The 13,061-nt window shown below is 37.9% G+C and overlaps 1 protein-coding gene across 6 annotated transcripts in view; it reads left to right on the top strand.

The window, feature by feature from the left end:
• LOC137764148 (RE1-silencing transcription factor-like) overlaps positions 1–6,866 on the top strand; it is a 190,924-nt gene extending 184,058 nt beyond the window's left edge. For all 6 annotated transcript variants that reach the window (XM_068542881.1, XM_068542880.1, XM_068542883.1 and 3 more), the window contains one exon: positions 1,297–6,866. In XM_068542881.1, coding sequence (XP_068398982.1) covers positions 1,297–3,254 — 1,958 coding nt within the window. In that variant the 3' untranslated portion in view covers positions 3,255–6,866. The remainder of the gene's footprint in view (positions 1–1,296) is intronic.
• Positions 6,867–13,061: the final 6,195 nt, after the last annotated feature.

Here is a 13,061-nt window from a genome sequence, read left to right as displayed (position 1 = left end):
GTTTGTCTCCATTAAAGTCATTCAATGGAGAGGACAAGATGGGGCGAAGTATAGAGTAATTTAGCATGTTGTTAGAAGCCTCTATTTATGAATCTGTTAGTGGACTAATGTGGGGAAGAGTTGTCCAGTTAGCTGCGTTTACAATCTGACATACGTGGATAAGTTTTTGTTTTTGTGATCGAGTAGTCTATCATCGGACATTTTTTAATCATGTAAAGCTTACCATCTACATGGTTTTACTTCATGTCTGAGTAGTTTTGCTTTATGAAAAAATTAAATAAGATTTGATGTAAATTTGAGAATGTTTGAGAGATGAATTTTCATAAATGTCAATTTCCATTTTTCTGCTATGCATTCCATTGGACCAGTGGGGTATGGATACCATTTGGTAATATTTGCTAGAGTGTGATCTAGATGGGTATGTATTCAGGTAGAATGAGTTAATCTTAATGCCTTTAATTTGGGGGTTGGGGGTGGGCTTCTGGTCTTGTATGTACCTGTGATTATTACTTTCTTTGCTAGTTTTATATACCATATATATTTGTATGCCTCTTTTCATTTACCTAGTTTCTTTGCCCATTCTTTAGAAGAAGGTGGGAGAAAATCAAGAAACGATTTCTGACTTGTTATATTTTTGCTGTAGACTAGAAACTCCAGCAGTGAAAAAGTTTGCTAAGAGAAACTTGACTCGGCTGTTGCCACGATGCACAAAAGGGTTAAATTTAAAGAAAAATCCTTTTGCTCCCTGAAGCCAAAGCATTCTTTTAAAACTTTCACACGGAAGGTCTGGGAGTGTAGCCTAGAGTGTATAGTATTTCTTTTGAAGCCTCAAGGTTTATCTGAAATGTATGGGATTTTTATGTTCTATTCCATTATACATTTGTTTTAACTAAACATAAAAAGTTTAAAATTATCTTATCTCTTTGAGTGCCCTTGCCCCAAAATTAACATCAAGAGCCCAAGTCACTTTTCCAGTAATTGTGTATTTCTTGATGAATCTGTGTCCTTTATTAGTGCTTGAGAGCCCTAGCTTGATGAACTTTTTAGAAGATGGTGATTAACTGAGATAATTATTCTCCCATTTGTTATGAGAATCAATGTCAAGGGATAGAGGAAGGATATACAAATAAATATGGTAAATGTAATTTGCATGATAAAGTCTTCAAGAAATAGTTTTGGTGGTTTTTTGTTTGTTTGTTTTTTTACATATATCCAGTTCCTTATAAGTATGCTTGAGTAAATCTTGAATTCATTTCTTAATGTATGCCTTCTGCAACATCTCTTGTTTACCTTCAGGTGAGAAGCCATTTAAGTGTGACCAGTGCAGTTATGTGGCCTCTAATCAACATGAAGTAACCCGTCACGCAAGACAGGTTCACAATGGGCCTAAACCTCTTAACTGCCCACACTGTGACTACAAAACAGCAGATAGAAGTAACTTCAAAAAACACGTGGAGCTACATGTTAATCCACGGCAGTTCAACTGCCCTGTATGCGACTACGCAGCTTCCAAGAAGTGTAATCTGCAGTATCATTTCAAATCTAAGCATCCTACTTGTCCTAATAAGACCATGGATGTCTCAAAAGTGAAACTAAAGAAAACCAAAAAGCGAGAGGCTGACTTGCCTGATAACAAAATCACCAATGAGAAAACAGAAACAGAGCAGACAAAAATGAAGGGGGATGTGACTGGGAAGAAAAACGAGAGGTCTGTCAAAGTGGAGAAAAAAGATAATGTTTCAAAAGAGAAAAAGCCTTGTAGTAATGCCTCAAGCCAAGTGACTACCAGAACTCGCAAATTGGCAATGGAAGCTAAAGAAATGGATGTGCACCCAGGAAATAATTCAGAAAAAAGCTGTAAAAGCAAGAAAAGCAAAAGGAAGACAGAAGCTGAAGCCCGTTCCTTACAAGAACCTGTTAATGATGAGGAACCTGTGACAAAAAAGAAAAAGAAGGCAGAAAGCAAATCCAGAAATAGTCAGGAAGTGCCAAAGGGTGACAGCAAAGTAGAGGAGAATAAAAAGCAAAGTATTTGCATGAAAAACAGTGCAAAGAAGAAAACTCTGAGAAGTAAACCATGTAAAAAAAGCAGCAAGCCTGCTCAGAGGAGGCCCGCTCAGATAGCGCCTCCTCCTCCCATGGAGTCCGCTGAGGTGGGACCTGTTCAGACGGAGCCGCCTCCCGCTGCCCCCCCATCTCCTCCTCCTCCTCCTCTCCCCGCCGTGGGGCACGCTGAGGTCGAGGTTGCTCAGACGGAGCCGCCGCCTCCTCCTCCTCCTCCCCCATCTCCTCCTCCTCCTCCTCCTCTCCCCGCCGTGGGGCATGCTGAGGTCGAGGTTGTTCAGAAGGGGCCTGTTCATGTGGAGCCTCCTCCCCCCATGGAGCCGATGCCCAAAAGGTCTCCTCAGAAACATAATGGGAAGGAAGAGCCCAACATGCAGAGTGAAATGGCGCAGAAGGAGCAAGTCCTTATTGAAGTTGGCTTAGTGCCTGTTAAAGACAGGCAGCTTCTAAATGAAAGTGCCAGTGCACAGGATCTCTTACCACCATCACCACCTCTGCCAAAGGAAAACCTAAAAGAGGAAGAGTCAGAAGACCAAAAATTAGTCCCTGCAGGCGAAGGACATAAAGAAGCTCCTCTTCAAAAAGTGGAAGCAGAAGAGGCAGATCAGAGTCTAGCTGGTCTTGCTGCTGTTACCAAGGCATCTGCCAATATTTCATCCTCTGAACAAAACTTGAATATGCCAGAGGGTGAAACTTTAGATGGTAAACATCAGGCTGACACTATGCTTTGTGAAATGAAGAGGGACACTGATGAGAAGAAAACAGAGAATCCCCCCGGCAGAGACTCGGCAGTTGAAGAACCAACTTCACCACCACTTCTTCCTCTACCGCTAGAAAAATGTGAAGCAGTGTCCACAGCTACTGTGGCATCACCTCCCGTCACCGTGGCAGTAAATGAGTCTCAGGAAATGGATGAAGACGAAGGCATCCACAGTCATGATGGAAGTGACCTAAGTGACAACATGTCAGAGGATAGTGATGATTCTGGATTGAATGGGGCTCGGCCAGTTCCACAAGAGACTAGTAGAAAAAATGGAAAGGAAGCCTTGGCAGTCAAAGTGGCCGAGGGAGATTTTGTTTGTATCTTCTGTGATCGTTCTTTTAGAAAGGAAAAAGATTACAGCAAACACCTCAATCGCCATTTGGTTAATGTATACTTCCTTGAAGAGGCAGCTCAAGGGCAGGAGTAATTAAACTTTGGGCAAGGCTTCAGTTCTTAGTTTGTAAGGTCTCTGACATTTTGTATTCATTTGTAGTAGTAGACAAACTTTTGTTTTTAAAATTGCTTTAATTAGTATCCAATCTTGATTTTTAAGTGGCATTCTTTTCCTTAGGAATCCGTGTACCTATTGATGTACACATTTTAGCAAATCCAAGGGAGTTAGTGTAATAAACCAGCAGACATCTAAATCTATTGGCTTTTGCTTTTAATTGAACCCAGAAGGCCAAGGTGGTATTAGAGCGTTCTATCGATTTGTTCAGCTATAACTTGTGAGTTTTTTCCTCATGTCTCTCTTCCTGTTTCACTTTAGTTTATTCTTAGTTCCTTGTTTAGCTCTGTAAAAATTAGCATACTTAAATAGCAAATTACTTGAAGAATTTGCCTGCTTTATATAAAGTTAGCACTTTAAAATTGTTTTAGAGATGAGAAGAGACATTTAAATTGAAGAGAAATTCTCCCAACAATGGACGTTATATCAGTCCAAGTATTTACTTCCTGAGTTTTGATCAGTATATGTGTTTTGTGTATGTCAATCGTCATAAAAAGTGGTTTTGGTGGGTTGTTTTTTTTTTTCGGTGCTTTAATGCCGTAAGATGTTGCACATTGTTGTTTTTAACCTATGCAGTTAAATTTTTTCTAGAAATAGCATTTGTGTTGTAACACTTTATATCTATATATGCATGTTTATTTTGACCTCTTTGGAGGGATGCTTAAGTCTTGTTTGCAAAAGAGCAGTTTTCTTTTCCCCTGCTGCAATTGTCTTTTTTGCAGAATATTAGTCTGTTCAAATTTGTGAGCAAATGAAAGATGCAGGTTCAGTCCATTGATTTTGATTTTAACATCTTATATCTATGCCAGAATCTGTATTTCATATAAGTTATTTATTTTAAATTGATGTGGTGAATCACAGCTCTCAGTTTGAACTTTACAATAAATAAACCACTAGGCTCTATACTGAATGGATTTTTATCTCAAGTACCAACCGTAAGTAAACTTTTGGTCTGTTTTAGTAGATTTACTTCCTAAATGTACGGTGTTAAATCGTATCTTAGAGGAAAACCTCTTCTCATAGATGGTTGGTGTTTATATGGCTACTCCGCTGAATAAAGAACTGTAATTTTTATTTGGAAGCTGCCAATCTGGAATTGGGAGGCATAATTACTCCTTCAATTTATACAGGATATCAGTTTGTGAGATTCCAAAGCCATAGCAATTATGTGGAAAACCTAGGATGAGAAAGGTAGTATGAGTGCTGGTAGACCAGCTGCTACTTCCTGTGAATTCAATGAAAAAGGCCTGGTGAAAGTTAAGTTCAGTCCAGATTAAAAAATCATACTTTCTCAGGGATGTCCTGGCTTTCCCGGGACAGCCTTTTTCTACAGGTGAGGCCTCAAATGAATAGAAGCTATTCTGGTGTTCCTACAGGACCGCTTTGTATGGAAAAGGGTATGTACCCCATATTTGTTAGTAGGTTCTTTGGCCAGTCACCAAAGAATATGAAAGACTCTAACGTAGGTTTTTTTCCTTGCTGATAAGTTATTCATTACAGTAAAATAAAATATGATCCCAGTAGGGAACTTTGATTCTGATCCTCGCATGTTCTATTCTGAAGTAACCTCTTTATATTTCATTTATTTTCTTTTGTCTGGTGATCTCTGAGGCAGGTTTCAGAGTTTGGCAATGCAACATGTGAAAGATTAGGAAAAGTATTAAAGTGTGGGTAGAAAACTTATTAACCTGAGAGTGAAATTTAAGGTAAAAGACATTTGAACCTTGGAATTGGCTGGGAGGCCAAAGATTTAAAGAAGCAGAAGGTTTTCTCAAGACATGAGTAAGTTGTTTGTTACTGGTGTGTGTTTTGTGTGCATGATGAGGATTTGTAAATGATGTTGAATTCTAGGTGAATTCTCAGCTCTGACAATCATTGTCAAACAGATCAATCTGCAAATATTTATGTTTTAAAACTTAAATTATAAAGCTAGTTAAACCTTTCTAACAACTAGATTTAATATTCATGGATACATTTTATGTTAAAAAGTTACCTTTTACAGTACATATGAAAATATTCGTGTTAAGTTCAAATTGGAGATTGGGAATCAGTTTGGGCAAGAGGTTTTGTGGATTCTTTGACACTTCAAAAGAAAAAAATATGACTTCTGGGGAATTGGACTAATTTTCTTATTTAGATTTAAAACTAGAATTCCAAAAACAAAAATGTGAATGAAATTAAAACCCCTTATTATTAAAGTGATCTGTGAAAACATTGTTACTGGAAATTGAATGAACTTGAGGCCTTTCCTCCAGAAAACAAGGACTTGATTGTCAGGCCTATATTAGGTTCTGAACCTTAATGCCATGTATTTGTTCTTATTAAAAATTGTTTCATTGAAAAGTATATTAGTAATATGAACTTCTGGTCTAGTTCGGAGTTCTTCCATTTGAAAAATGTGCTGTTTGCATGAGACTGTTTGAATCTTTTTGTTTTCTCAGTTTCCCCTCCACTGGATAGGATTGAAGCTAGACTTTTCCCTTTTTATAACAATAAAAAGTGAACATCTTGTTTATAAATTGATGTTTAGTATTAGAGTGAAAGTTGAAATACTTAGAATACATTATAAGCCTAATCCTAGGTAGCCTTGTAAAAATAGATCTCTTTTAACTATCTTCTGCACCTATATTCACATTGCTTTTCAAGATATTTTAAGTTATATTTTTTTCCTCTTTTCAGAGCTGCTTCTTTGGGGCTCTTTTTTTTTCGATTGAGGTGTAATTCACAAAGGGCTACATTTTTTTGATAAGACTTCTTATAACTATTGCTAGATGTTTTGCTGTAGTCTTCCAGGAAGGGCCATTTTATTTTTTAGAGTCACTTCTAAAGTCGTGTGGTCCTTAACTTTGGGGACTCTTGCATCTGAGTGCTAATTCAGATTTAAGCCTAAGTAACCTCATTGCCTCTCACCCCATGAATGTTGACAATGGATGAAATACTTTGCTGTAGTTCTGGACTAAAATGCTGGGGAAGAAACTTAATTTTCTTTTTTGCACAAATCAGGAAAACAGCTACTGTGCAGAGTTTCCTTTTGACCTCAGCAGATGAACTGGACTGATAGTGTTAATTCAGATTTAAGAAATTATCTGAATCTTGGTTTGAGTTGATTCGGGATCTACATGCAATATTAACTAGATGGGATACCTTTTATATTTTCACATGTATACATAGGCTCTCCTCACCCTCATCAACATCCATTAGTTATTGAACTTTGTGAACTGTCATTGAAACATTACAACAATGTTTTGTTGCACCAGTTTTGTAAAGTTTTACAGTGCAATACCTGTTACTTTTCAGAGACAAACCAAAGGTTAATTTCTCAAGGATCTTGCTGTTTGCTTTAGCAGCATTTGATGGAGTATCTTTTTTATATATATATACATTTGTAATAGATGAAAAATAAACCAGATTGCAAATCCCTGTTGTTTTTTTTTTTTTTTGGAAGCAAACCATGTACCAGGTTTTTGGTCCAAATTGTGTAGGATAAGTTAAATTGCATTCTATTAACCCATATGAGTGTATTTCTGTATGCATAGTTAATGTTGAAATAAAGTTTTAAAAAGCATTTTATGCCGTTGTTTATTTTTGGTACATCAAATGTCAAGGAAGCCAAATTTATTTGGCCGGAACTGCAAGTGTATTAATAATTCTCAAAATATTTTCCCCCTGATAACCTAGGTAAGGAGAAAGGTTGTGGAAGTCTTTATTTGGGGTAAACAATCCAGTGGGTAGCAGTCCAAATCCTCTCTTCCTATAATCTGCATTCTGGGAATGTGGATGTGGAGGTAGGGGAGAAACAACCTGAAGACAATTTTATAGGAAGTTTTATGTGGTAATTTTTTCCAAACCACAGGTCCCCTTAACAGTTATAATATACATGTCCATTCTCAGTAGCAGGCCTGGTATCAGTAAATTTTCACGCATAATTGGAAAAAGATGCATTGAAGGGAAAGTAAGATTAAGTTACATTGAATGGTCACTGAATGCTAGGGCAGTATTTTAAGGATTTTACTCTACTAATGGAAGTCTGAGATGAAAATGAAATCCAAGGGAAAGTGATAAGCCATATTGTAGTAAGGTTTTGCTTCCTTTGTTAATGGAAATAAACAGTTGTGCTAAGGCTTAGATATTTGTGGACTTGAGAGAAAAGGGAGAGTGAGTTGGAGAAACATCAGAACAACTGAATTGCATTCTGTCCTGGTGCAGCAAGTGACCTAGAAGATCGTGAGTCAGGAAAGAATGCATATTTCTTGTTGAATTGATGAGTGATTCACCCTCTTTCCCCTCCTGCAAGACTCTTTTATCAGCGAAAAGCAAAATGAATTTCCAAGCATTTATTTTATCGGCATGGTGGAATCGATAACAAGAAGTATGAAAATTTCTGCCTAAGGATATATGGGGAATTTATCACGAATATATGTTATTGATGTGTGACTTGGTTTGTTACCTTCAAGTTACAAGTGTGTTTGGTTACAAGTGTGTTTCTCCAGTCCTTTGCTACTCCTTTCTCAGTCATCCATTTTACGTTTACCCTTTGGCCATGCTTGTATTCTGCTCATAGTCTCACTAAGGGCTTGACCCTAGTTTGTAGGCAGAGTTAACGGTACGGTAGTATGAGCTCCCCTCCAAGAGTACTTCAGAGGTCTCATCCTCAGCTCTGTAAGGGCAGGTTGGTGAAGATGCTAAGGATAATGTACTGATCTCTGGTAATCAGGGGAAGTTTCAGTGTCACAAAATGCCTTTTTAAAGGATTTTGATGCTTGCTGTACTAAATGCTTGGTTGGCCTTGCAATTAGAGCTGGTTCACGATGGGCCTCTTACTACTGTAATTGGGCAAATCATTTTTAACTTTACTGAACCTGTTTCTTCATCCAGAAAATGGGGGCATATGGTATTTCTATCCATAGAGTGGCTTTTGAGTGTTAAATGCTTTTGTTGGTTTTTTAAATATTTTTTTTGGCTGTGCTGCATGGCTTATGGGATCTTAGTTCCCCGATCAGGGATTGAACCTGGGCAATGGCATTGGAAGCACCGAGTGCGAACCACTGGACCGCCAGGGAATTCCCGAGTGTTAAGTGCTTATTAAGCACTTAGCCTAGTGCTTGGCATGTAGTTTTAGTATTAAGACCTTTTCCACTAGATAACAAAGCAAGTAAGTATCCTTAAATATATAAAGTGCTTCCTCTATTTGGCATTAATTAAGTTGTATAAGCCACCTGCTTCTCTTCCATGTCTTGCAAAATAGCTTTTAATGTTAAAGTAGTATGTGGGCTTTTGTGTCAGATGATATTGTAATCTCCACTAGAGTCAGAATGCTTTTGTATTCACTGCTTTACTCAAGTACCTAAAACAATATCTGGCCCTTAGAAGGGCAAATAGTTGATTGCCCAGGCCAAGGATTGTGTGTGTGGTGTTTTTCTGTGTGTGTGCTTCTCCTTGATTTCAACTAATTAATATACAATGGTCATTTTACTGTAATTTAAAAATTCTGGTAATACAGAAATCTCGGTTCATAGACTTCGTTATTGTCTGGATGCATTAACAAGGCAAGGAGGAGAGTTCACTCAAGTAGCAGGAAATAGCAAGTCTTGAGAAAGCGACTTTAAGAAACAGAAATGTTTAAACTTACAGAGAAGTTGGAGGAATGGTACCCTGAAATCTTGTGTACCCCTTGGATCTACCACTCACATTTGCCTTCTCTATATTATGTGTGTCTTACGTGGTGGACCCCCAGAAATTAAGTTGTAGGCATACCCCTTCATCTCTGAATACTTCAATTTGTATCTCCTAAGGATAAGGGCATTCTCTTGTACAATCATACTGTAAAAATCAAATTCAGGACTTTAAAGATTGGTGTAGTTCAGATTGTGCCAAATCGCTTAATACTAATCTTTAACAATCTCCCTGTTCCTAATCCCTCATTGTATTTAGTTGTCACATCTCTTCAGTTTCCTTTAATTTGGAATAACTCCTTAGCGTTCGTCCTTCACAACATGAAGAGTTGGAAGCTGTTTAAAGAATGCTCCTTAATTTAGATTATTCTAATTGCTTCTTCATGCCTCAATTCAGGTTATGCATCTTGGCAGGAATAGTAAGTACTGGTGCATTACATCAGAAGGCACATGATGCCATTATTGGTTGTGTTAATTTTTACTGTTTGGTTAATGTGTTGTCTACCAGATTTCTCCACTAAGTTATTATTTATTTCCCTTTGTAATTAATATTCTGTGGGATGATATAGCGAAATTATCTTATCCTTCAACAAACCCAGTGATTTTAGCGTATATTGATTTTTTGCTTGAGTCAATTATATCTTTTATGGTAACTGATATTCTCTATCAAAAAGAGCTTTCTTTCCCCTTTCCCCATAGACCCAGGTTCTTGTTTCTGTGTTATCTCACAGTCATTTGTTTACCCCCATTCATCCTGTGGGGTTGGGGGAGGGTGCCCTTTCAGGCTCCCTAAATGAGACTCTCGTGAGACTATTACACTGAACGACTGAAACTCAGATTTATCACATTTCTCTCTGCTTATCTCGTAACAGTGCTATAAAATTTATGAAAGCTTGATGGAATGCCTTAAGGATTAAGTTGTGGAAATTTACCAGTGGTCAAGATTATACCACCAGAAGGGGCAATTTTAGAGAACAGAATCCTAATTCTTACACTGCTTTTGAAATACCACACCTTTCATTTCTTTTTTTTTGTGCTCTAATTACTTTTTAAAGATCACATAATGCACGTACAACTGCATACTTATAAAACTCAAACACGTTAAAATCTATCTTGACCAGCTCTCTTCCTACTAGTCTTCTTACTCTCATTTGTTTCTTCAGAATTAACTACTATTAATGGTTAATATTAACTCTTTACCTCCATATGTGTATGCATGTTAAATGCTTGATTTCTATGCATTTTACATAACTGAGATTATTGATACTCTGCAATGAGTAGAATTTTGAGATCTTTAGTCAGTATTTAGGACTATTGTCATTCTTTACAACTATCGTATCATGTTTTATTGTATGGATATATCTGGTTTTATCACTTTAAATATTGCCAAAATTGGTTGACCCTCTGGAAGTACTTTGAGAGTGGACGCCATGTGAAGTGAGTGATTCAGGGAACCCATAATATCTTACAGCCTTACAAGTTATGTTTATGCTTGTGTTCTTAAGATAGAACTTCTTTCAGGGCTTCCTTGGTGGCGCAGTGGTTAAGAATCCGCCTGCCAATGCAGGGGACACGGGTTCGAGCCCTGGTCCAGGAAGATCCCACATGCCGCGGAACAACTAAGCTCGTGCGCCACAACTACTGAGCCTGCATTCTAGAGCCCGTGAGCCACAACTACTGAAGCCCACACGCCTAGAGCCCATGCTCCGCAACAAGAGAAGCCACTGCAATGAGAGGCCTGCACACTACAACGAAGAATAACGCCCACTCGCTGCAACTAAAAAGCCTGCATGCAGCAACGAAGAACCAACGCAGACAAAAATAAATTTTAAAAAAAAGGTAGAACTTCTTTCAGATTTGCTAATAGTAATCATGTCTTGCACTCTTTATGTTCAAGTATTTTTTTGTTTGTTTTAACACAAGATGTATATATTCAGGATGTTTAATTTAGTGTTGCTTATAATAACAAAATGATGGATAACGTGTTCATTTAACATTCAGCATTGATGTGGTAAGGGAGTGGAGATAGCCTAGATTTGCATCTGAATGGAATTTTTGGTCATCTTAAATTTAGGAAAGTAATACACCCACAGTTAAAAAAAAGAAAAACTATTCCTAAAAGATTTATGATGAAATCAAAATCCTACAGCCTTTTGTTCCCTCCTTTTCTCAGTCACGTAGCTGCTCTATGTATCTGACTCCTGAGGTAAATTTAAGTTAGCATCAAATTTCTTATTTGATAAGTTTACAGTGGATTCTCTTCACATAGGTCAGAATATATAGCATGTTATACTACATTTTCCTCAAGGTGATGAACATGCTGAAATCTTGTGGTAGATGAAAGTGGCCACAGATTCTTTGCAGCCCTTCCAGTCAGCTTGAGTCTGTGCTGCCATTGTGACTTGCTTTGACCAATAGAATGCAGCAGAGTGACATTGCGTGATCTCTGAGCTTCAGCCTCCAGAGGCCTTGCAGCTTCTACTCTCATGCTTTTTCTGAACACGATGACCTTGTGAACAAGCCTGAACTGGCCTACTTTAGGATGATATTCTAGGTAGAGAGAGGGACCCATGGAAAAAGGTCCAGGTTTCTCACCTATTACAGCCATCCCAGCTGAAGCTTCTGACATGGAGTGAGGTCTGCAAATGCATATCCCAACAGAGTGGGAGAACCACTGAGCTGAGCCCAGATTAAACTGCCCAACTAAAGAGCAAATAGAAGCTTGTTTCAAGTCACTAAGTTTTGGGGTGGTTAGCTGCTCAGCAACAGATGTGGATACAAACCTAATTATGCCCTCAATCTAGTTAAAAAAGAAGCATTTCCAATTGACAAATGAGTAACTGTACCTAGAAGTTACTGAAGCCACGCTGAATGGTAGAGTTTGTGGGTTAGTGGGACTGCTAAGCATTGTTTTCTTTTATTGCACAGTCTTAGTCAAGTCCCTGTGTTGCAAATCTTCAACACATTCCTCAGAATTACTTTATGTAATAGCCTTAGTTGTCCAGTGAAAAACACATTTTCTTTAGCTAGTGCTTCAATAAAATACATCTTTTATCCGATATTTTAAGGGACAGTAGTCCCCATTTTTCTCATTTTCCTTCCTGTTGAATATTTAACCATAGTTTAAAGTCAAAGACAGGAAAAAAATCTTTTTAAGCCAGATGTTAAATGCTGAGGAAAACTGGAGATTAATAAAAAGCCTTTAAGTGGGCAACCAGGATCCCCTTTTAGTGAAAGTAAGATGTGAAAAGGAACAGGAAACAGGATGAGTGCTACACAAGTACAAAAGACAAGCCCACTTAAACAAGTTCAGGGCCAAATTTTGTTTTTGAAGCTATTGGTTTTGTGAATAAATAGGGACCACCAGTTCTTCTATGTCACTAATAGGATCAGGATTTTAAATAGGATTCTATTTTAGGATAGTTTAGTGATCTAATTCTTTGGATGTTTGCATTCCAAATTTCCTGTGTATGTAATTTCCTATTTTCTTAATCAGGATTGTGGGTTGGGATCTCCACTCATGCTGTGATCTGTCCGTGGTACTTGGCAAAGCTCACTAGCAATGTGAAAAGATTCCCAGCCAGCTATGAAAGCACTTTCGTTTTAAAGCCGCCTGAGATGGTAAGACAGCATGGAAATCACAGTGGGACACTTGTTTAGGTTTAGGCAGCGTTGCTGAAGTAAGACAGCAAGGGTGCAGCACACACACAGACACATACACACACACACAGACACACAGACACACACACACACACACCAGCTCTGAGGCATTTTTTTTTTTAGAAATATTCTTCTCAGGCTGGAATTGTATATGGGAGGATTCAAAGGAAATTAGGAAGTGTCAGTAACAGAGTTTACAAGAAAATTGTGTCATTACCTTCTTTGGAGGTCTTCAAAGTGGTTTGCTTTTCTTTTCTAAGATAACACATTTCCCTCCTAAGGTTGAAAAGTTCTTGCCTTTAGATTTGTAATGGATTCTAGTAAATACAGGAAGTATTGTTGGGTGATTAAAAACCTGGGTGCTGTTGGAACTTTTCTGTCCTGATTATGATGG

Source organism: Eschrichtius robustus, chromosome 4 (genome assembly GCF_028021215.1).
Source record: "Eschrichtius robustus isolate mEscRob2 chromosome 4, mEscRob2.pri, whole genome shotgun sequence".
Lineage (NCBI taxonomy): Eukaryota > Metazoa > Chordata > Mammalia > Artiodactyla > Eschrichtiidae > Eschrichtius > Eschrichtius robustus.
The sequence above is the reverse complement of the archived record's forward strand: the minus strand, read 5'-3'. Positions and strand labels throughout refer to the sequence as shown.